Below are 25473 nucleotides of genomic sequence, written 5' to 3' on the forward strand. Positions count from 1 at the left end.
TGATGAAGATGGTTCCTTTTACGACTGGATTAATGAAGGCTATATTTCCCAATACAATCAGTGGGAAAAGGGTGGTTGTTGTGGTGGTTGTCGTTGTTCTTGCGGTTATGGTTTGTGTTGTTGCTGTAGTGAAAGTTATTTTTTCTGGCCATGGTATTGTTTCCCTCGAAGTCGAAGTAGTCAGAGGTTAGAGGATCGGATTTCTTCCTGTAATGGCTGAACCTTATTTGCTACTGGTAGCATTTCTCATTCTTTCCTAGAGAATTATAAATTCATATGGTCTGATTTTTTTTCTTTTTTTTCATTGTAATTACGTTCTATTTTTTACAAATAATGAATCATCTTTATCAACCACTCGGTCTCGATCCGACAGATGATAAATGTTAGAACACAGGAGGACTTATGAAGAATTGAAAAGACATAACTTAGCTCATTAGGTAGTTTTCATTATCATATAACGGAGATATATGTTAGGAAAAAAATAAATGTGGAATAAAGAAACAATATTGATTCGATCTTAAGTCCTTGTTCTACTAGAGTTTCACAGCCGTGCATCTAACTGTTAACATGATCGATCTTTAAACTCTTTGAGACCTTGTTCTGCATTGTTCTACTTGAGTTTCACAGCCGTGCATCTAACTGTTAACATGATCGATCCCTTCAGTTTTTCTTTCTTCCTAACATATTGAATTTCTAAGCCAACCTCTCTCAGACTCAAGAGTAGGAACTTTAGTTCTCTCCAGTTTAATCTTCTAAATGAAGAAATCTACTTCAATAACAGAGAAAAATATGACTGGGTCCCTTTAACTAGACCGAAACACCAGGTTTTTTTAAGCACAAAATGAATGAAAAAAACCAAGTTTCAAACTATGTTTTCACAAATCCAGTAACCAATATTTTTCTCTATTTACAGATTAACATAGAAAGCCATCAATCACTGATATAGAATTAAAACAAACCAGTAGAACTCCAAGAAATTCCAACCAATAAACAAGTAAAACTGGTGTTGTCATTGGTACTGTAATAGGTATAGTCCTAGATGTTCGATGTTTTCCAGCAATCTCCTCTGCTTTGCGAATTTCTTTTCCACACTCAGATTCAACCATTACCTGCTTTTCTTCCGTTTCCTTGTGGAGTATAACCACCTCATTTTCCATTTCCTGCGCATACCCTGCCTTCTCCCCTTCCAGTTGTTCTTGTATGCCCCAAAGTCTTTGTCAAGGCAATATGAACTAATAGAAATGAGTCATGACACCTTTAATACTTTTACACATTCAATAGCTTTTGCTGAAGGACACGAACCCAGTGTCTAGGTGGAGACCATTGATAGCATATAGGTTTCATACCATAATTGTACAAGCATGGCAGGCATAATGAAACTGAAGAAATGAAAACTTGTTTACCTGGGGTCTTTTTCAGCTCAGCTTCCAGAGCTTCTTTCTTGCGACTCTCCAATGTATCAATGGCACACAGCTCTTTATCAGCCTTGTTAACAAAAGTAGATTAGTAGCAAACTCAACAGAACTTCAAAATGCTAAAAAAGCATAAATACCATTCTAAAAAGGTTCAGTTTTTTAAACCTGATTTCTAAATCAATTATCTTTAATCCCAATATTAGCTCAGTTAAATCAGTTGATAGGTAAAACTTGAACATATTAAATAAAAGGGGAAAAAACTTTGGCCCCGCGGGTTGGGGGTTTTTTTAAAAACAAACCTCTCTCTTTTTGAAAAATTTCCCCCCCCCCCCCCCCCACTGGGGGGGGGGGTTGTTAATATAAAATTTATTTTTTTTTTTGCCCTTCATTAAATTAATAAACTAAAATATTCCCCCTTTGCCTTTAGAAACTATATTGATGTCAATTAAATCCTTAAAATCTTATATTTTACGGGCATGGTTGATCAATGGTTAGCATATTAGGAGACTTTCAATTTTCAACTTTGAATTACCTTTGATGGTTTCTAATATTTTAGTTTCTATTTTAAGTTTTATTTAAACACAAATTCCCTTTTTTGCGCAAATTCTTTTGAAAAAAAAAAAAAACCCTTCTCTTTTCGCGGGGTTTTTTTTTAAAAAAAAAAAAAAATAAAAAAAAATTAATTCCCATCATTAACTAGGGATTTTGGAGCAATTAAGCGAGAGAGATAAAGGGATGTTAAAAATTAGTAAAAAGATAAGGAGGAAGAAAAAAAAGGGGATAGCATTAGAAAAAGCCAGAAAAATTACAGGTTGATCAAGTTCAAGAAACAAATGAAGACTTTAGGTAAAATTTGAGATTCTAAAATATTGAAGGTTTTATTATATCCAAGGTCATGTGATGAACACCCAACTTATGTGGAGAGCTTTCAATCTTGAATTAGGTTCAAAGGGTAAACAAAGAAGTCACAAGATGACTTGAGGAGCACTACTAAGTTCATTCCAATATTATGGTAAAGTAGTACCATCACAATTGAAAGAGATTGAATAATAGATTCTTAATTAACCTAAGCCTACGAAATGTGGAGGTGTATTAATTGTGGTGCACACTAGCTAACATAAGTAGATGTATCAATGTAGGAAGTAAGGTAGCTTTTCAACGAGAATTATACAGGCGAATTCTTTAGACATTCATGAGACTGAGATTTGGAACATGAAAATGGAATAGAATTCTCTAGACATTCATGTAGATACCTTATAATAGAATTCTCTTGATGAAAAATAGAAAGTTATGTGAATCTTTTCAAACAAAATCATATGATGAATCCCTCCTCTTTTTTTGGCTCCCCATCAACTCATCATAGAAGGTCTAATGATACCATGAACAAATTCTACTCTATTTAAATTTTTTTTTTTTTTAATTCAACTTAACATTCAAAAAACCAGTGATCGGCTGTTATCAAATATGGGCGAAGTGAATCATTTCTTATTTATTTTAGTAATAAATATTCAAAATTTATTATCATTAGGAAAGTTGAAAAATCAAAAGAAAAGAAAAAGACTCACTTCCATGACTTGGATGAGAGGCTTGGATGAGAGGGAGACAAGGAGTTGAGGGCTTTATATTATTTTCTACTATTAATTTTCTTGGTTGCATAATTAGTTTATTTCTAAAATCACAAATTGTTATTCAATGCAAATAGCCACGATAATATGGGAAATTCGATTTTTTTTTTTGGGCATTGGAAATTTGATTTTCGCACTGTATAATACCTGATCATGAATATCCCATTTTAGAGGTTTAGCAGTCGAAATGATGGACATGGTCTTTACGATCATCAACTCCTTCAATGTTTCTTTTTCAAAATTGTTTATCCCCCGCTTATAACTTCTTTCATTTCACTTTTCATGATTCTAGGAAATGTTGTAGTCGTTGCGCCAAGACATGCCCTGCAGGCGTTTGTGTTGTTGAAAGAGAGTTTAGCAGCGCTGAGTGTTGTTGCTTTGTTTTTAGCTGACAAAAATTTATGAAATGATGTGATGCAAAATCAAATAGAGGTGGAGTTTTTCCAATCTGAGTATAAAACTTGTTTCCATCCTTATGATCTGTATTTGAATAATGAGAAGGAATCAGTTGAAGATAATCGATCATGGATCAACTAATAACATTTTTAATGAGGATGGTGCAACTAAATCATGCCATTGGAATGCCCATAACAAGACTACTAAGGCTACTGCACCATCCTTCATGGGATTGGTTATATTAGCAATTATGGTGGTGGTGATGAAACGTGGATAGAAATTAATTATTACTTAAAAATGAGTCGACATTTCAAAATGTTTAAGCTTTTTATTTTTCTTCTTCTTGGACTTGCTATATATAATCTGGCCGTCAAGATATTTCAAAGATATGCTTATCAATACAATTTATTATAATTGAATTTAAACTTAGAAAATACATAATAATAATAAATATTATATAATTAATTCTACCTTGTAATTAGTTTCCTCCTATGTCTCAATGTTATACTGCACCTATGTAAATCCATGACAGCTAAATGCGTAGATGATAACATTGTGATATTTATAGACAATTTTTTTTTGGGCAATATTTATAGACGATATCATGTTTAATAAATTGAACAAGTTTTGAAATGCTTATTCTGTGAAGAAAAAAAAATCATCAACTGCACCTTGACCTCATGCTTGATAAATGCCTAATTAGTTAAAGCATCCCAGCGTACCATTAAGGTTCAAAGCCTAAATAATGAATATTTTCTATTTTAATGTAGTTTGAGTTTGCATAATTAGCACCATTAATCTTTTCCTTATAATTCATGTCAAAGGCAGTGTTGCTTCAAAATCCAGTTCAGCAGCGCAAGCGAACTAACCTGCAGAAACAAAATCTCTATCGGGAACCTGCAGAAACGAGCTCTACCGAGTTGGTCAAGTAACGCCTCTGACAATCAAACTAGTGAAGCACACAGATTTGGATTAAGAAAGCGAGTTATAATTCTCAATGCTAGAGGGAATAATTCAAGAATACCTACCTGATAATAATAAAGATATAAGTACTTATAGCCTTGGAGGTTACCTGGCTCCGTGTCATGATGGAGTTTAACTCGACTTCCAGAAGTGCTCCAGATTAGGTCGTTGAGTTTGAACATGATTCTATTAAACAAAAACTCCATGACTTGTCAGAGTTCTTATCAATTGGATCACGAGGCATAGATATCACATGTTCATCTCTGAACCTCCACGAAAACTTAGGAAGTAAACCAAACTCTACTGGGAATCTTCTGCTATTGCCTGACCAGAACCTGGTCGGTCTTTATTCACTCGAGTTCACCCTATCCATATCAGGCAGGATTGTGATTCCTGATCACCAAAGAAGTTTTTCGTGTACGTAGAGTGCCATTTGCCATGAATTACAGAAGTATCAAAACTCTCTATATTATTAGCATCTGACCATTTGTTCTCAATATGTCCTTGTGTGCATTATTACAAAGGGAATAATTTGTAGAATAGTGTACCATATGAAGAGAACAGAGTTGGGATCACCTCTTGAAGGCACTGTATGATACAACACCATCCTTTGTTCATTGACCATGGATCTTGATGACTTTGTGATGGGAAAGGAATGGACTGAGCGAACCACCTGCTGGTTTGGTAACACAAACACAAGACCCAGGTGGACCAGGTAAGGACCATACCAGAGATGCACCCAGGTGTCGTGTGCAAAAAAAAAAAAAAAAAAAAAAACCAACCAACTTTGAGGGAATAAGGATATTTAAGTAAGGAGTCCCAATCCTGAAGGACTCGAAAAACATATAAGGATCGAAAACCCCAAGGTAGCGAATCGTTCCCTACTTTCAGTGATTTATTATTTAGACTATGTGATCTTGCAGAGCTCATTGAGTGGTGTATATACTTGACTTTATTGTCGGAGGAGGCTTCCCAACCCCATGGTCAGCGGTGGTCAAACAAGTTTTATATGCATCACTTTGAAAACCACCAAAATCCCTTCTAAATCTTTTCTTCTCAAGGGATGTTATTCTTCTTTCTCTTCCAATAAAATTCTCATCGTCTTCTTCTCCTTAGTTAGGGATTGTTGCTTCTTTGTTGATATCTTTTTAAACCCAGTTGAAGATCATACAATTTGAGAGAGTAGTTTTACTGCATTCCTATTTTTTAAAATTATCCAAATCCAAGGTGTGGACCATAACAAAATCCATCCAGCTTTTTGACCATCAAGACTCAATGGTGCCACGTCAATTTTATGTGAGGGGGCATACCTTTCACATGCCCTACCTCCATGTCATCTAATTTGGCTTTTATAAAGGACCATTTTAGTTACATGAATTCAGAGATTTCAAAAATCTGGATTCATGAATGCGAGATTTATACCCGTTTGGTAGTGATAATCCCTAGATTTATAAAATCTGGAGATTCATCTTTTTAAACTGAAAACGTGAATTTGTAAATTTATGGGTATGGGGTGAACTATAAAAGCGCTAAATATTTGCTCATTCACAAGAATCACATCAACCAAACAGTTTTTTAAGATGAATCACATATTACATTCCACAGAAATTCAAGTTAATCAAACAGCTAATTCTATGAATTATGACTCCATTGATTTGAAATCTATAGATTTAAAATCTCTAGATATTTGAAATCTTCAGACTCATGTAACCACCCAAGGGCGGGACAGAATCAGAGATTCAAACCGGATTCAGAATGAGAATTATACCCGCGGTGAAACCAGACGAAACCGATCACGAGGAAAAGGGACAGATATGGGGGGGATTCAAAAGCAACAATGTACATCACAAAATCATGCGATCAAATAAATTTTTAGGATGAATGATTTCATTCCACAACCAAACACTTAATTTTATAAATTATAACTCCATAGATTTGAAGTCTATAGATTTGAAATCTCTAGATACTTGAAATCTCTAGACTCATGTAACCAAACAGGCCCTAACAAAACCTAAATGTCTATATCTTCTTTATATATTTTTATTCAATCTTTTCAACCATTTATTTGGAGCTTCATTGGGCTAGGCTTAACTTTCTTGGTAGTTCCATTTGGAAATCAATTTCGACTATATATTCCAAGTGGCAATTTAGAAATTAGCTGATACCATAACTAAGTATTAAAATCCATTGCAAAGACCAATGTTGTCCATGATGGATCTCTCTCCCACTGCCAAAAACACAATTCAAAAGTTGCATTTCATTAAAAAGTCATCATGTTTCTTCTAAGCATTGCCATAAAACCAAGGTAAGAAATGTCGCTGACACAAGGGGTATTGGTGGCTATTGACACCACCGAAACCCCTATATAATGGTGACATTTCACCAACATTTAAATGGGGTTCGCGACTTGAGACTTTCTGCAGGTGCTAAACATGGGTACTTTGCTACAGTTACTATTGTGTGAGTTTGAGAAGCATAAAGAGAGAGAGAGAGAGTGAGAGAGAAGACGGTGTAGAGCTACAGTTACTATTGTGTGAGTTTGAGAAGCATAAAGAGAGAGAGTGAGAGAGAAGACGGTGTAGAGAGATGCGTAGAAAAGAGAGCATGAGAGAGGTCAAAGGGTGTAGAGAGAGAGACAATGCAGAAAACGGGAGTGACCAAGAGAGAGATCAAAGATTGTAGATTAACTTCTTCTGGTCTTCAAATGTGCAGAAAGATCAGAGATCATAGATATGAGAGAGAGCACAAGATATTATGGCTTCTTCAGATCTCCATCACCATCATCGCCACGGTTTCCATTCAGATGTGCAAAGAAAGAGAGAGAGGGAGAGAGAGAAAAAAGAACACGAGATCACAAAGATACTTTCACATTTTTAGATGAGAGAGAGTAGTTATTTCGATATTTTCAAATTTTGAATTTTAAAGTTTTCAACATTTTTCGGAATTTATCGCGATATATTGACCTCTCGGCAACATATCGCGATATTTCAGACAATTTATTGGTCATTTTTAGACAATGCCCTATCACTCTTTCATTTGGTTTTGGTTTTTCCGACAGGGCGATATATCGCCTTGTGTCGGCGAACTTTTTATACCTTGCATTAAACTTGCATTAATAGATAATTAGGCAACTTGAATGGGGGAATAGAATACAATAACTATTACAATTGAATTTAACTGAGAAAACATATAATAAATAATAAATAATCCACATTTAGAATTAACTTTTTTTTTTTTTTTTTGGGTAATCCAGTCTTCGATTCAAAATGGGAGGGAGTGGAAGATGAACATGCCTCAATCAACCACTTAGTGGAAAACATCCAATATTTTGGACCTAAAATCAACGAGACGTTCCTAGCTAGCTAAGAGATTTTCCAATTTATTAGATCTCCTAGGAATATAAGAAGGGGAAACATTCAAATTTTTGAAAAAGAAAAAGGATATCATTAATCAAAGGGTCCAAACTTGATATCGGTTTTAATTCTCCGTTGATGTACTTAAGAATTTCCTTGCAATCTGATTCAATAAGAATTGAGTCAAACCCATTTGTCATTGCCTCAAATAGCATTGTTTTGAATGCTACCACCTCTCCTCCTTCTGCTGAGTTCAAATTACCTGGATGCGATGTTGTCCACAGAGGTTTACCCACATGGTCCTGAATAATTATCCTGGTTCCTTCCTTTTTCGACTTCTCTATCCAAGATGCGTCGATGTTTACTTTCACCATATTCCCTAGAGGACTAGAGGAGGTTCCCAACTGATATGCTATTCTTTCTCTTGGCCGATAGTACTAGAAGCCTATTTCCTCTGTTTTTGGCACATCCAATATTCATCAGCTGTTGTAATTGCAACCTCCATTACTTCTTGTGTTGTCCAAACTCTTTTGCCTTTCATTGTATCATTCATTGCCTTCCAAATCCACCATGCTATAAAAGAACTCAAGCTTTTTAGTTTTTCAGCTTGTAAATTACCCAATTTCTTGAATTCCTTCCAAGTATCTATCCATTAAACCAAGGAAAGTGAATCATCTTCCTCGACCTTCCATGATAGGGGGCTACCAAACCTCTCTTTTTTCGCAAATGGGCAATGAATCAATCCATGAATAGTGGATTCCTCTTGTTGGCCGCATTCACCACATACTAGCTCAACATTTAATCCTCAATAATTCAGGTTGGTTCTTGTAGCAATAGATTCATTACATGCCATCCAAAGAAAATTCTTTACTTGGGTAAAGTATTGCAATTCCATACTTCATTCCAATTTTCACCTTCCATCTCTTCTAAACTATGGATTTTCGATGATGAGGGATTTTCTTGATCTTCCCACTCCTTTTGCTGAACCTCAATTGTGTAGACATCCTTCACCAAAAATTTCATTATTTGCTTCCTCCCCACAACATTGCATATGTCAAATGAAACAAAGTCAATTGTACACTTAAAGTGACCTTTTCTTCTTCTAGCAAAAACCATCTTGAAATTTCATTGCTTCTCCATGTTCGAGTCAATTGACAGATAAGACTCTCCATTTTAGAAATCCCACAATTATCGGGCTTTTTGATTGAATCTTGAAATTTCTTAATCCCGGGACCCAAGGATCTTTCCAAACATCTATATGATCTCCAATACCTATTTTCCAAATCAATCCTTTTTTTAAGCACCTCCCTTCCTTCAATTATGTTTTTCCATGATGAAGAAGGATTTTTTTTTTTTTTTAAGTTTTGTTTCAAGGAATGTACTTTGGAAAATAGATGTTATTCAAGAACCTAGCCCATTCTACCTCAATTGTGAGAACAACCTCCATGCCACTTTGCATAAGAGATCGAACTTTATTTTGCATCCATGGGTCTTTTAATCCAATTCCTCCTCTACTTTTATCATTGCATAACCTCTGCCAGGACGTCTAGTGTATTGTTGCATTTTCTGTAATGCCACCCAAAAGAATCTTGCTGCCCTAGCCTTGATTTTGTTATGTATAGACTTTGGGATTTTAAAATGAGAGATAGCATAATTGGTTGAAGGCAAAGTCACCCCCCTTGAGTAGGACTTCTCTACTAGCATGATTGAATAATTTCTTTGTCCACCACTAAAATTTTATCTCCACTTTAATGATGAAATAGAGCTACCTTATAAACCCCACAATCAGTTGGTAATCCGAGGTGGTTTGAAAGACCCTCCCCAGAGGACACTTTGAGGATTTTAGACAATCATTTTTTCACCCTTTGCAAAGTATTTGAGCTGAAGCACAAGCTTGATTTTGTACAATTGATAGCTTGACCCGATGCTTTATAATACTTGTTTACACTTTCCTTCAATATGTAGACACTCTTCAATTTTGCCTCCAAAAAAGTACACAATCATCCGGAAACATCAAATGCTTGAATGGGGCAGTTCTCCCTCTTATTCTTTTACATTTGATCACCTTTGCTCTTTCCTCTTTCTCAATCATATTGGTAAGACCTTGTGAGCATATTACAAACAAAGCAAGAGAGAGGGTATGTATCTCCTTGTCTGAAGCCTCTCTCAGGTGTAACAGAAAACCTCTATGTTCCATTGATAATAAATATATATTTTACAAATGATAAAATATTCAAAATCATATCAACACATTTCACACCAAAGCTAAGTTGGGATAGGATATGGTTGCAACATACATACATACCTCCATTCCATCGTACTTTATATGGAATGGATGGCTTCTATATTAAACATGATGTTTTACATTGTAGTTAGTTTCATCATGTGTCTCGATGTTATCCTTTTTCCATTGAGATCCATGACAGATAAATGATAACAGTATGTTATTTATAGACAAACATCATGTTTCAATAAATCAAACAAGTTTTAGACTATTTTGATATGCACCTTCCCCAAAAAATGAAAAATAAAAATAAAAACCATAATTGTTATTGCCCCCTTCACTTGTAACATGTTAAAAAACTATTATGGTTGGATGTCTAATGTCTATTTTGCCCTTCTAGAATGAAGTCATGAAAAAATAATATTTACCTTCATTGAGAAGAAAACAAATCACATGAAATACTAAGTAAGTTTACCCTTGTATTTCTATCATTTTAGATTTCAAAAAGTTGGATCTAATAAGATGAAAACAAATTTACCTAAAATAAAATCTCTCCTTTATAAGCTATATTTGGCAGACTCTTCTATTAAAGGTAGGAGAAAGATTGATAACATCAATTTTAAAAACTTCAATTGGGAGTAGGAAACTTCTAGAATTGATAACATAAAATAGAAAAACAAAATGACACAAACTAAAACTTAAAAGTCAGCCAATGCAGAGCTATTCTAGTGGTTGAAACCAACACCTCTTAATGAAGAAGAGATCGTGGGTTCGATTTTCGCTGAGGCTTATTAATATCCCCATCCCCGACTTTTAATAAAGCCCCTTTGTACAAAAAAAAATCAAATTAAAAAAAATCTGCAACAGTAGTTAACTAAACATGAAAAGTGACTCCTCAATCACCTCACTCAAAATAAGGATGAAAACACATCGATTTAAATGATTAGGAAATCGTATTTATTGGTCAATCATGGAAAGCGATTCCTGCAATTGATTTAGTAATTCTGATTAAAAAAATTAAAGGTATAAATAGAGAGAGGGATTGTAAGATTGTTGAATACCTGGAGAAACGGAACTGAAAGGTTTGGAAGTTGGTGATGAGAGAAGAGAAGTCGAATTCACATCCTCTACAATTCTTATCTCTTACATTCCCTATAATTCCTATTTAGGATTGTGACACGTGGCAGTAAATAAACCCAACTAAAAATTGAACCTAATAAAATTCCTAAAGTTTTTCTTAATTTCGTCTCTCCTTTTTTTCTTGAAGCTAAATTCACTATTAACAAAAGGGTGGGGAAAAAAAGTGGTGAATCAACTAGTATGGTAGCTCGACCATCTTTGTTGCTTCATTGAAGGGATGTAACTTGAAATGGATATGTATGGATAAGAAAATTTGTAAGAAAAAGATTGTTTTAGCTTGAAAGGGATAAGTATGGTGAGCCGGGGTATCTACTTTGAGAGGAAAAAGTTAGGTTTAGGGTTGTTGAGAGAAGAAAACCCCTTTTTTTTTTTTAAAGCAAGCTAAATAAGAAGACAGGCTTTTTTTTTTTCTTTCTTTTTTATTTTCATAAGAAAAAACATTGTTTTTTTTTATTAAAAAAAAAAAGAGAGAAAAAGATTGTTTACACATTAGGTTTAGGATTGATTTATTCCCTATTTATTAAAGATAGTAATGTAATTCAATATAAAGTGTAAATAAATAAAATAAAATTTTAGGATTAGTTTGGGTTCTTTGAACAAATAAAAAATGTTATGTCATCACTTAACTAATGGAGCTTAAGGGCATGAATCATCAGTAATTACAAGCAAAGTCTGATGTTAGATTAGTGACTTAAAAAAAGTATAAGAGATAAAATAGTAATTAAGCTATAATACAAGGGACAATTGTAATTATCCCGAAAAGAAAGACGAGCATCCTGTTTTCATTACGATTTCTTTTCTTCAATTTGACTTTTTATTAGAATTGAAAGCCTAAAATAGTAAATATTTTTCTATTTAAATACTATTTGAGTTTGTGTAATTAGTGTCATTAATCTTTTCTCTATAATTAATGTCAAAGGCAAGTTGTGATTCACACTTACCAGAGAAGTCTTCTATGTGCGTTGAATGTCATTTGCCATGAATTATCTTTCTTTTTTTCCCCTTTAAACCAAACGTTTGCAGCATGCCCTTATGTGCCGTGAATATTCAATAAATTCTCCCACACACTTACAAATCAAAGTAAGTTAGAATAATTTGATTACACATTTGTATTTGCAGTGATAGAAAAAATGGTTACAACTATAGATAAGTTATGATTAGTTTGAAAGATTTCATCTATGGTGTTGGATGATTTTTTTCTCAATAGAAAGTAGAAAAGTCACATAAATATTTGAATACTTCATGGCCAAGGGAGAAGTCCCTTCTTATATTTAAATTATGAGTAAATTATGTTTATACTCCTTTATATTTATAAATAATTATGCTTATAGTCCTTGGAATTCATTATATTCAATTTACATCCCTAATGTTTTGAAATTGCACAACAATCATATCCTGATTATTAGCATAATAGGGTTAAGTGATTAGACAACGTGTATTATATTTTTAATTATCATTCTCTTATTTCAATCCCTTAAGAAAAGAAACGTAATTTATTTTAATAAATTTTGTGTATTTTAGACAAAAAAAAATTTAAATCGTTTCTTAAAAAGTCAACTAAGAAAAAGTCGATCCACCTAAAAATTGACTGAAGTTTATGTTTATATTTTATTTTTTAAATTTATATTAAGATTCATATATGTGTTGCTTTGTATCTAAAACAAAAGGTGTTATAGTTTTCGTAGAGTTGATACAGTGGTAATAAATAAAAGTGTTATGCACAAGGGAAACTTAGAGTTCTTGTTTTAAGCTATTCTTATATTTTTGTAAAGTTTAACTTGCTTATATCACTACTAAGAGTTTGTTGATATATTTTTTTCTTGTATAGAATTTGATGATAAATTAAATAATTCATTAAGTGGCATTAATTTTATAAGAATAATTCAAGAGATAGTACTGAAATTTATTATAAAAAAAAAACATATAATCAAATGATGTTCCGGCCATGTCAAAGTAGAGGCTAAGAAGTGTTTTTAATTTTTCTACACAAGCCCAAGCAATGTCTAAATGTGTATCATTCGAGGATCTAAGTGCATCTAAGGGATGAGCAAGGAAAAACAGTAGAAGGGATGGAGTTGCAGAGAGGGGGTGGGAAACAAAGACATAATTCTATGCGTGACCATCAACATTTCAAACTTAATAACAAGTTACAGTGAGAACAAGAGAGACGATGGTAAACTGTATGTGAAAAATGAAAATAAAATAATTCAAGATAAAAGTGTTAAATTTCATGCTAAACTCGAACTGGGTTCTTGCAATCAAGGTCATTAAATATGATTAATGGCCCACCCAAGATGCTAATGGTCGGGTAAAGGCAGCAATTCTAGTTCCAGATTACTTCAAGAGAATAGTGTGTGTGCATAGAAAATGCCGTTTGGTATGACTTACAGAATTAGCAAATCTCTCAATATACAAACATTTATTTGTAAATCAAGAGCGCGTGATTAATTAATTATTGATTCTCTGATGGTTGAGAGGATTGAGGAAGAAGCAGAGAAGGTAAGCAGGTCATGTCAGCATTCTGTGTGGAAGGTAGATAGAGAGAGAAGAGAAGAGCATGGGAGAATTTTCTTGCTGGGTTCCATAATAGTCTCAGAAGATTGGAAGGGAAAGGCACAAATGGATTCATTGACCATAGATCTTGATGACTTAGAAAACCCCCGAAGTCTCCTCTGTTCTTGGGTTTTTATTCTTCTCTTTTCTCTTCCAACAAATGTTTCATCCTCTTCTTCTCCTTAAATTTCTGAACCAACAAAAAGCCAAAGAAAAGCTACACAGATTGAATAAAACTAGATCAGTTTTACACGCCGAGTAAGACAACACAACCCATATATTTCGGGTTTTGAATTGGTTTTTCTCTTTTTTTTTTTTTTTTTTTTCAATACCCAGTTAAGGATTCTTACTTCTTTGTTGATTTCTTTTTAAACCCAGTTGAAGATTGAAGATTAGGGTATTTCCATGCTATTTCAGAGATTATTTTATTGCTTCTACTTCACTCTTCTCTAGATTCTTATATTTTTCTTAGTAGGGTTTAGAATCAAGATTCTGCTGGTCTTATTCTGTTTCCAATTATGGATTTAGATTACCTGTTTTTCCACTTTATATAAACACATATTGGAATTCTCCTTACGTAAACTCTTTCGTCTAATTCCAAGTTAAGATTTTAATATTTGCGTTGTAAACTTGTAAGCCACCTTGAGGTTCGTTGTTGCTTCTTTATTTATTTCTTTACTTATTATTCAGACTTGGAAATAACTGACAGAGGTCTCTGCTTACTCTTCTTGTATTTGCGAAAACTGAAGATTAAATTCAGATCTCTTAGAGGGAAGGGAACAAAAAAAGAACCCAATTGGGTCAGTAATGTTAGTCAATTGATTTGTTATTTTGAAGACCCAAGTGAAGATCTTGGGTGCCTTTCTTCAGAAGAGCCTGTGAGAACTCCAGACATGTCTGGGGCACAGGACCGATTGGAGATCAAGTTCCGTTTATCTGATGGATCAGATATTGGTCCAAAGAGTTTCCCTGCTGCTACCAGTGTTGCCACTCTCAAGGAAACTATCATTGCTCAGTGGCCAAAAGGTTTGTTTTCATGTTCTAGTTGGATTGATTGATCTCTTCGTTCATACCAAGTTATCTACTAGATATCATGTCTGCCAGTTTCATGTCACATTAGATTTCCCCTCCTATTTATAACTCTTTAGCTAATTCTTCTTTTTTTTCCCTCCTGTAATGATAATCTGTATTGATGCTGTGAAATGGTTTTGAGTTTATAGGAAAAATATGAATGATAACTGGTTTCAGTTCATTGGAGTTCAAGGAAATCAAGGGGATGTCTTAGAAATAATTCTTCAAATCTGTTGGATGAAGATATTTGTGTCTTTAATCTGTTTTCTGATTCTAAATCTCTATCATCAAAATCAGCATCTTATGTTGAAAACTAGAAAGAGAGTCTGATGGTTCTGCCAGAAAAGTTTCCATGAAGTGTAAAATGACCTTCCCTGCAACTGATCAATTAATTAGACCCGTCAAATTTTAATCCAAAAGAGTGCCCATGAGAATTGATTTTGATTTACTGTTTTCCTCCCCACATCTGTTTTCTTTTGTATTGAGCTTTTCAACATAAAGTTATTCTAGGAATCAAAACAAAGTAAGAGAATATGTGCCCACTAAGGCAATTAAGGCATTCTTTATTACTCCAAATGTGGTGGTCTTATACTTCTTGACAGATGTTATCTAGTATGAACTCTTCTAGAAGCTTTTTGAAAAGTGTAGATGGTACTATGCTTCATGAGCCATGAACTAGCTATCCTGGTACAAAGGGTGACTCCCCTAACCACATGAAGCTTGGTGACAGATCTCATGTTCATATTGGAAGGATTACCTTGGTTTACAATGAGTGTGGCAGAGTCTTGTTAAGTGTCTTGCAATGAAGATGCCTACCATTGTTCTAAAAATTCTTTCATTATGCATTACACTAATGTCCTATTTTCTGCTAAGACTTTGTAACAATCTTTCAAAGTAGAACTTAATTTGAGAAATAAATCCTTAGAGATAAGGATATGTTTTCTGGTTCCACCAAAACAACTTTTGTCTTTGAAACTTCGTTATCATATTAGAAGTTTAAGGGCATGCACTAATCACTTCTTGTACTAGCATGTTTGAGGTGGTAATAGCTCATAGTAATGAACAAAACGAATACTAAGCCTTGCAGACCCAAAGTATTTTCCTTGGAGTACTCTGTTTACGGTGGTGTCAGCCCAAACCATTCCCTGGGGGGCGCGTGGAGGGGGGGGGGGTTGGGGGGAGGAAGTACTAACCCTTACAGATGAATATTTTTTCAATTGTGTATTCCACCCAAACCGAACTCAAAAGTAGATGATTTGAAGCATTGTGCTGCTAGTTCTAATGGAGAACTTTGTGTTTATCAGACAGAAAATTTGTAGGTTACAATACCAAATACCAGGTGGTGATAACTATGATTAGATATACCCTGCGAATATTACTTATTTTGCTTTCTGATCTGTTTTATATCGCTTGTGCCATGTGGACACTTTTCTGAGTTTACCATTTTGTTTTCTGGTCTGCTGTGTTCTTGAATTCATCAGTTTTTCTAGCTTTCTACTGTTTATTTAGATTTCCAATGGGTAACTGTCTGACCAGAGAAAGAGAATGGCCCAAGGACAATGAAAGATGTCAAGATTATAAGTGCTGGAAGGATTTTGGAGAACAACAGAACAGTAGGAGAATGTAGGAGCCCCTTATGTGATGTTCCTGAAGGAATTACAACCATGCATGTTGTTGTCCAACCCTCTTCCTCAGAGAAAGGTATGAACTGATACACTTCGAAGTTTTCTGTTACTGGCTGGAAACAGCATATCCTGCTCTGTCATCCCATGCTTTATATCTCAATTCCCCTTGCCATTAAGAAATGTGCTGCTAGGGTACATCCAAAAGCAGGGCTGACTGATTTATTATCTAATCCATTCAACCATTTAGACGTTTCTCTTAATTTCTCTAGCTATGATATATCTTACAGCATCTAATATCCGCTAATCCTTGTATTGTTATGCTCTAATCTTTCTTGTTTGTGCTTTACAGAAAAGAAATTGGACCAAATGAAGCAGAACAAGTGTGTGTGTGCTATTTTATAATTCAGCTTTCAGGTGGAGAGGTGCACCATTGACACTTCTCTTTTGCCTTTGCTTTTGGTGGAGGGGGAAGGGGAAATAATGAGTAAAATTGCCATGCTTTGATCTCCTGCAACTGTTGAAATACAAATTAGTATTTATTGGTATTCTTCTATATTGAATCTTGTAAAAGAATTGAAGTTGGGGGAACTCAGGTTTGGCAACTGTGTGAATACATTTCACTTCTTCAGAGTCATTTCTTTTGTTTGCAGTTACATAATTTGTCAATTGTTAAAGCCCGTTAGACAGCTATCCATGTATCGACAACCTATAAATTTATCAATGTCTTTTGATTGCAAAACCACCTTCAAAGAAACTTGGAATTTTCTACAAGTGGGATATTCATATACTCCATTGGCAAATTTATTGAGATCAAGATGTAGTAAACACAGAGCTTTGAGTGCAGATGGTTTGTAAAAATGTCATTTATCTGGTAGTGAACTTCAAGCTTGGTCACTCCCAGCCCTACTTGATGGATAAACAGAGAGACTGGGAAAATGTGAGGTTCTCATTGGCCTTAGATTCTTATAGTTATAGTTGAGCATCTGAATTACAGACTAGCTATCAATGAATTTGCTATCTAGCCTGGATTTGAAATGTGGAGTCATATGAGCACAAGTACAAGACAGCTCACAGCGCAAAAAAGAAAAAAGACTACAAGGAGCTCAGGGGGTTGCTGGTCAGTTATCAGTAGCTAATGTGTTACTACAGGCCTGTAGATTTCAAAAGGATAAGCAACGCAGGACTTGTTCTGTGAGCTCTGTTGAGGCATCTATATATGTTTTGCTCTACAGGAAACATGCGAGTTCGACTTCAGTGCGCAGCACTGTGCTGCTAACTGTCGAGATCGTCATCTGATTCTCAAAAGTGTGAAAACACACTTTTCGGAAATGGATGGTCGAGCCTTTATTGCAGTAATTGCGCAGCACCCAAGCAACTTCCGAAACATGCTCTCCCACTGTCACCGTCCACTTTCTCATGAGCTTTTCTAATTTTTTTTTTCTCGAAGTGCAGGATGAATGAGACAACTTGGACTTCATACCATACGAGTTTGGTTGACAACACTATCTTGACAGTGTTCAGAGGTGGATCTCTCCTGGGAAGAAGCATTAGGATAATGAATCCTCTATAGGGTAGAAAAGATTTCGATTATATCACTATTAGCAAAAATAGTAGTCCCTTTTAAAAGAAAGTTTTTCTCATTAAAATTTTGAATCTCTGTTATCCCATAATCATTTTCCATTGGTGGATCAATCCAATCATGGTGATCATGGGTTGAACTTGCTAGCTGCGCATTAACTGTGCTGCGAACAGTCGACCGTTCGCTGCAGGTGCACCCAAGCAATTTCCTTCACGAGCAGCCCTTCTTGGGGCTCTCGCTTGAATGGATGATCTCCTAATGGTTGAGCCACACAGCTGCATTCTCCACCTTTAACCAGCAGCTTCACCAGGTTCAGTGAATGGTGATTGTCTTCTTCCCTCAATTAGGTACAGGCATGCATGGAAACTAAATACAAAATATTATAGTTGCTAAAATTGCGTCGGATCATATTCTTAGCTTCCGCAGGGTATCACTTGCTACTCTCAAGTAAATGAAACATGAAAGTACATATTTTACTTTCATAAGAGCTAGCTTTGAAATTACAGGCTATGTTCAACTCACATTAAACACAACTAAATGAACCTACGTTCAGTCTCTCTTATTTCTTACTAACCTTTTCTTTTGGTTGGGGAGGGGGTGTTCTCTTTGATATAAGACCATGGTTGGAGCTGCAGACCTTTGTTAGTGGGGCTTACGGATGTGCAACTGATAGTTAGCTTCTCCATCGCTACAAGCTTGAGCCTCGAAGTTGGGAAGGGCGACAAAGGCCATAGACAAAGGAGCAATAGATATAGGAGACTTGACATCAACAAGAACAGGTTTCAGAGATGGGATGTCTCCATCCTCAGTAAGCTCCAATGGTGTCCCATTTAAGAGCATAGTTTGACTCTGCAGATATCCATCCTTTGGAGTTAAATGGTACTCCTCTCTCACTTCTTCCATATCTGATGCTTTTCTTCCAACCCAAGAAAACCTTCTCTTAAAATTATGCATCAGCAAATTCATGCCTCGTTGAGTCTCCCCCTGTATATGCAGGTTGATGTTCATACTATTTCGAACTGTGACTCTAAATTCTGTCCCATTGCTTAGATTGATCAGGAGGAGAGTTGCACCTTCCTGTAACCAGAGTACAATAGTTACAAACATGTATGACTGGTAAGAAACTACTATGGATTCCAAACTACTGTAAGAATCCTACAGATTTGTGACACATGGGTAACCAATTGCCTTTAATCAGCAGAGACCTTCACTTCAAGATCTCCTCCAGGAAATCCATACAGACATAGTCTGTGCAGTGCCTGGTGACTGCTGGTCTGTGGAAACCATTAGGTTTGTAATCCTTTCAGCCGCGCATATGGTTAATATTCTTCCCCCAGCATACAGAAAAATTGATCAACTGTTCAAATATGTAACCAGAAAGCCCACACCCAAAGCAATGTGTTCATATATATGGTCTACCTACTTAACAGGTTCTCAAATTTGGATGCAACAAAAATTAATGCACCCTCGGTGGCTCAAATTTAGTGGCACTCTTCCCCTTTTGGAAATCCTGAAAAGACCAAAGACTGTGAAATTAGGGAGCCTTACTCTTCCTTTTGAACAGTGAGCATATGCACGCAAAAATGATGATGCATTGCTATCAACAGCAAGGACACCTTCTCCCATAAGCCGATGCCACAGAAGTGCACTATTCACAAACAATACCAAAAAAGTTGTAGAATTTTGAATTTAGGGGTCTCAAGCAAGGATATACTTCGCAATAATCTAATGTGAATGTGCTTGCCTGTAGTAATCAGGGTTTGGTTCAAAAGTGGTGGTATTGAGGAGACCGTAGTTCCCACCAATGAAACTCTGCCTACAATATGCCTTGGTATTATACGTTGATGACATTCCAAGTTGATCTAAGTACCTGGGTTTGACAAGTAAAACTATGAGAAACCTTAGTAGAGTCGATTGCATAAAAAGAGGGGGAAAAAAGTGTCTGTTCTTTCTGAAGTGAGAAACAAGCTTACCAGAAGCTGTTTACAAATGTGTTGGACACTAGACGGCCACCACTGTTGTAGGCCCCACCAGACTCACCAACCCAGGCAGAAGCCCATGGACCATACTTTTCAATGGTATCTTTAAGACTGCTGAAAGTTTTTGATATTTGACTCAAGGCCTCGGGATTCAATATTCTTTTCACAAGATTGGGATCATCACCTGAAAACAGACATGATCACAGACCATGCGAGCAGAATAGCAATCAACAAGCTAGAGGTTACACAATAGAACCAGTTAACATCAGAGAAGTTAACTCCCTCCCTCCCATTGTTTAGTAGCTAAACATTTCAAAAGATTGACATGATTGATCTCTCATTAGTTTCTCATCTACCGTCCATATAGACAGGCCTACGTTGTGAACCAAATGAACAGTAAGCATAGATGATACGAAGTTTAAATCAGCTACAAGGCCTAAGAAATAAACCAGAGCCACCACCACTAACAAAGCAGACCAAGTGACATGCTAGAAACTCTATCAAGAATGGCTAAATGTATACCATATACAACCTTCACTTGGTTCTGACCATAATTTATAGCCCATATTTTCAGGGGTAGTTTTGAAGAACCAGTTTCTAGTAGATTTTAAGAGGACGAACCTAATGAGCCAGATTCTATTGGCACTATCATAATTCATGCAGCCTAACCTCTGTTTACACAAAGAGGTTGTTTCCTGCCTAGAACCTGTGAAATGGAGCAACTAATGCCATTGCACCGAGGCCCCTGCCTTACAGATTCCAGTACATGGTAACTTATATAATTCATTCCCCAAAAGTGGGGGGAAAAGGGAGAATCATCAATTACTGAAAGAGGTAACTACTATCACCCAACGATGACGTGCAATTTGATTGTGGAATAGAATTAATATAATTACGGACAGAATTTCATATCTAACATTATTCTTATTGAGAATTTCAATATACAAAGGATTATTTCTCGAATGCATATTTATGTTTGTAATTACTTTTTCCATGCTACTCATAATCACTCTATTACACCAATTGCACATAAAAAGAAGGAAAACTTGAATTACCTCACTCACCTGGACCCAGATTGTATATATGATGTGTCAAAACATTGACCACATTTGACCCTGAAACCTGAAGAAACTCAGTAAACCACTTCTGATCATAGAACCCTCCTGGTGCCAAAATCAATGGTTTCGCATTGGAATCTTTATACAGATCACTGATAAAAGCTTTGAGGTTGATTAAGTCTTTCCCATACTGTTGAGCACTGACACTTGCTCCAACCCCACTTCCACTCAACTCATTTCCTGATATGGGAAAAGAAAATGAAAGGGTATGGGAAACACAATATAACAAAAGCAGCAAAGTTTTTTTCATGTAAAAATGCAGTACCAAATTCCCATGAATCGATCTGGTATTCCTTGGAAATGGTGTACTTGATAAAATCACGGGCATTAGTGGAGTCCCAAGCACCTAACCAAGCACCATTCTTGGTGTTGTGCCTCCCATATAGTGCATTCAGACCAAATGTCAATATTACCCTGCACCCAGAGATTCTGAAATGAATTAAACCACTAGTTTGAGAAACCATAATTCAAACAAGTTCACAATTCTCTCTGTTTTGTTAGAATTAGAAGAAAACGTTTTGGGAATTTATTTTTTTCCAATATTTAAATTTGGAATCATTCTAGACAGAGAGAAGTTTGAAGAGACCCAATAGGCCAAGAGATTCCTACAGAATATTTGATTAGCCTATGCTGACATTACTGAAAAATGCAAGGAAACATCACTGTTCATATAATATATACTTCCATTAGTAGAAGCCAGATCTTCACCACAACAGAGATGGAAGGGGGAGAACTTATGAAACAATAAGAGATTACCCAAAGGAAAATGACCAAGTAGAACAGGAATCCACAGTCTACAACAACACTTCACCATTGGAGTGTTCCCCAATTCAAAGCCTCTATCAAGTATCCAATACACCAATCAGAAGGTTCCAAATCAAAGGATGACACCCCTGGGGATGAATCTATGCTTGTTCTTCCAATGCCCAGGGAAAATGGGTGGAAGCTCCTATTTGAAGGAACACTTTCAAGCCAACAAAACTCACTGAGAAAGCTTTCACAAAATATATGTTGTTTCATTAAAAACTAAAAAGAATCTCTAGGATTTTGAGCAATAAAACAGCATTTTTATTCTCAAGAGGAAGATGAAATAATAAGAAGGATCATTAGGAGACATCATAAACAACTCAACATGTGAGGAAAGCCACAGTTCATCATCAAGCTGTATTAGCACTAGAATCTTTAGACTTACCCTGTCTTACTAAATAGGTTGTTGAGCTCATCCCACCTAGCCATCGGTAAACAACCCTCGGAAAAACCAAACAGTCCACTGGAGATCTTTCCAAATGGGTTGCATGAAGAACTCAAATTTCCAACATCATACACAACTTGGTCTTGCAAAGAACCTCCAATTCTTATTCTCAGTGACTTGAAAGCTATACACAAGAAGCCAGAATAAGAACACAAGTCCCTCAGATTATTAGTAGTGTTTATTTAGATGACTCAGAAATCAATAGTCAAGACCACAAACCTTGGATAGCCTTGGTTAGCAAAGGATTAGACAAGTCCTAAGAAAATTTTAAAAAAGAAAATCAGTTTCTGTTCAGTTAAAAATTATAACAGTTAGCTTAAATTTCATTGAAAACAAATGAGGTTCTGAATTTTTTTTTCCTTCCCTGAAAGTGAGTAACTCTCACCAGATTCAGAACAGAGGCATTGCCCCATGGGCATTGTTGATAGTTACACTTCTCAGGGGGCCACCAATCAAGAGTAGCACAGATGAAATTCTTGCTGGTCTCAGCAATTGTGGTGGTCCCTTTAACAACAATGCTTGCCTCTACAATATCTTGAGCTAAAATCCCATGGACAGAGGATAATAAGAGAAAAAGGAGAAGATGGAAACCCATTCCGAGATGGATAAATGGCTTCAGCACTGTTGCTCCAACAATTTAAACTGCCCAAAAAAAGAAAAGAAAAATTAAGCTCCAATCCAACAATGTGTTAAAAAATATATAAAGAGTTTCCCTTTGATCACTTTTTATTAATCAATCAAGGATTACGCCAACTCTAAATCATGGTAATTGCTTAAAAAAAACACACACACTCAAAATGGGGTAAAGAACAAAGCTTGGCTGCCACAAACAGAAGCGTATTGAAACCGATAGAAGTTATGATTTTCTTTTACCTCACAAAATGGTGTGTTCTCTTTAGTCCTCAGATCTGAGCTTTTGCCAGTGAAAAGCTCAGACAAGCTTCTTTGCCTGGGAGCATAACAAGGGAAACCAAGGTGAGAAGCCCAGTAGTAAACTTTTAATCTTAAGAATGAAGGAAACTAAGCGAATAACAAATCACAACCCTCAATTAAGGATTGAATTCTAAATAAACGATCCGACAGGTTTTCTTCAAATTCCATCACATAAAACAACAGACCCTCAGGTTTTCCTTTTAATGAGAAGCTATCAACATAAAATCATAGCCATTTCTAAGAAACCCAACTGAAATTCTGAAAACCCACCTCAACAAGCAGCAATTATGAGTAACAGAATCAAAAGAAATCACTAAACCCATGAATCTGCATTGTCTGCTCTGGGAGGACTTGCAGGAAAAAATGAAAAAACACACCACGCCCTTTTCATATTTGACTTAAACGTAAAGGTTTCTTTCCTCTACATTAAGCTTCTCTTTAACTCTGCACTTTGCAGCTATCAAGAGAGCTTACCTCAACTTGGGACAAGAATACATTTGAGATTCCGTCCGTGTTGTAGAAGGCATCATATACTATCATTGGAATCGCAAATTAAGCTTATCTTAAACAGGACATCGGTGACATAACATAATTGGCAATGTCATACCACCCAAAGAAAAAAGAAAAGAAAAAAAAAAAAAACATTACACATAATCGGTAATGCCTGGTAACACAATGAAGGGAAGTCATTTCAGGAGAGAGAAATTGAGAAAGAGACGCACCACCCCATTTTTGGTAGAAAAGAGACACACCATCCACTTCATTCAATAAAAAGAGAAACATTCACACGCCATCAATTTGTTTGCTTGTCAAAAGTAAAACCCTAATATAATTAAAAGTTTGTCGAAATATTATTATTAATTTTTTTTAGTAATGATTTTTGGTGAAATATTATTCAGGGTGAGCAGCTTTTGCTTTTCATTCCTTCTAAGGTAGTCGCTTCAAAGTATAGGTTAGGTTTTACCAAATCAAAGAAAATTCAAAGTATAGATTACCTAAAAAATATAAATTTGAAAGGATTTTCTACCCAAGAAAAAGAAAAAAGGTTTAGAATATTAACTCTTACCGGCATCAACATGGGATTACAAACTTAAACTCAAAAGAAGAAAAGTATCTAGCCATGAATACCATAAAACAGCCAAGACGATCGTTTTTAATTTAAATTTATCCAACTATCACTATTTCACACATCAATTATGTTATCATCACCAATCATCATAAGGAGCAAATCAACAATATGGTTGGAAGTGTCGTGTTTCGCATATAAATCATTATAGCCGTCACTTCGTTTATGCCATAAATACATAACTAAAGGTATGTTAACATGACAATCCTTATTCCATGTTCATATCCCTCTCATTCGTGGTAATTTCAGCCATTTGTATTTCATACATTACTAGCAATGCAATTCATAAAAAACATATCTTGCATTGCATGCAGGCCATAAGCAATCTTTCAATCATAGAAATGTATGCCTTAAACAATCAAATGTGAGCATTATAATATGCAAACAACACAGCCAAGGAAGCAATACAACAAATCAATGATACATGAGAATTCCCACTAACCAAATTCTTGTCACCTTGTTGCTCAAATACCTAATTCAATAGTTCACACAATTTATCACCTGATCCTACACTTAGGTTCATACTCTATCCCTTCCAATATTCAATATTGTTTTCTAGGTCTAGTGGTAGGGTTTAAGGCCTTCTCTAATTTGATTTCAATCCTTTCTCTACTTGAACTTCATTTTGACTATTATTAGTAATTCACTAAGGTATGTAACTTCATTAAACATGAGCGTAGGATCTGTGTGACTGGCTTTGCTTAATCAATATGATAAGGAGAATATATACTGGTCTGAACCGGCTTGGTCGGACCAAGTCACCAATCATATTATGGTTGGTCAACAAACAGAAATGCAGAATATTTACGCTTATTTATTCTATTGGACTCCTAATCTAGGAATATGCATTTGAGAAGGACTCAACAAATAGAGTCTATATCAGAGTCTAAGTAAAGTACTAGTTCAAGACAAATTCAAACACCAGAGAACCTAAAAGAACCATATAAAAAGGCAGGTGGGCATAAGGAAAAGGTACGCTAAATAGAACAATCACTATTCGAATCATTATTGTTTGCTGCATTCTTATCTTCCTTGATCAGAGAAAATTCTAACTAGATCGTCGGAGGTGATACTCGAACTCCACGATCGAACTCATTCTTGCAGGTAAGTTTAGATCCGAC

At 35.5% G+C, this 25473-nt stretch overlaps 2 protein-coding genes across 4 annotated transcripts; one reads left to right on the top strand and one right to left on the bottom strand.

Annotated features, from left to right (window-relative positions):
- Positions 1-13507: 13507 nt before the first annotated feature.
- Positions 13508-17709, top strand: LOC149006586 (membrane-anchored ubiquitin-fold protein 2-like). Its single transcript, XM_089165161.1, has 3 exons — positions 13508-14695; positions 16277-16441; positions 16715-17709. Exons 1-3 carry the CDS (start codon positions 14563-14565, stop codon positions 16765-16767), a joined length of 351 nt encoding a protein of 116 aa, XP_089021287.1. The 5' UTR covers positions 13508-14562; the 3' UTR covers positions 16768-17709.
- A 685-nt stretch (positions 17710-18394) lies between these two features.
- On the bottom strand, positions 18395-23969 carry GUS2 (glucuronidase 2). Of its 3 annotated transcripts, none has more exons than XM_089165160.1 (11): positions 23949-23969; positions 23167-23242; positions 22679-22935; positions 22513-22549; positions 22234-22417; positions 21307-21455; positions 20988-21221; positions 19918-20107; positions 19689-19814; positions 19493-19592; positions 18395-19021 (listed from the first exon to the last, which is right to left on the bottom strand). In XM_089165160.1, exons 3-11 carry the CDS (start codon positions 22886-22888, stop codon positions 18587-18589), a joined length of 1665 nt encoding a protein of 554 aa, XP_089021286.1. In that variant the 5' UTR covers positions 22889-22935; positions 23167-23242; positions 23949-23969; the 3' UTR covers positions 18395-18586. The 3 variants fall into 3 exon arrangements, with proteins under 3 accessions (XP_089021286.1, XP_089021285.1, XP_089021284.1); XM_089165159.1 differs by lacking the exon at positions 23949-23969 and adding an exon at positions 23701-23840; XM_089165158.1 differs by lacking the exon at positions 23949-23969 and adding an exon at positions 23497-23840.
- Positions 23970-25473: the final 1504 nt, after the last annotated feature.

This window comes from Hakea prostrata, chromosome 8 (genome assembly GCF_041222555.1).
Source record: "Hakea prostrata isolate BN-2017 chromosome 8, UWA_Hpros_2, whole genome shotgun sequence".
NCBI lineage: Eukaryota > Viridiplantae > Streptophyta > Magnoliopsida > Proteales > Proteaceae > Hakea > Hakea prostrata.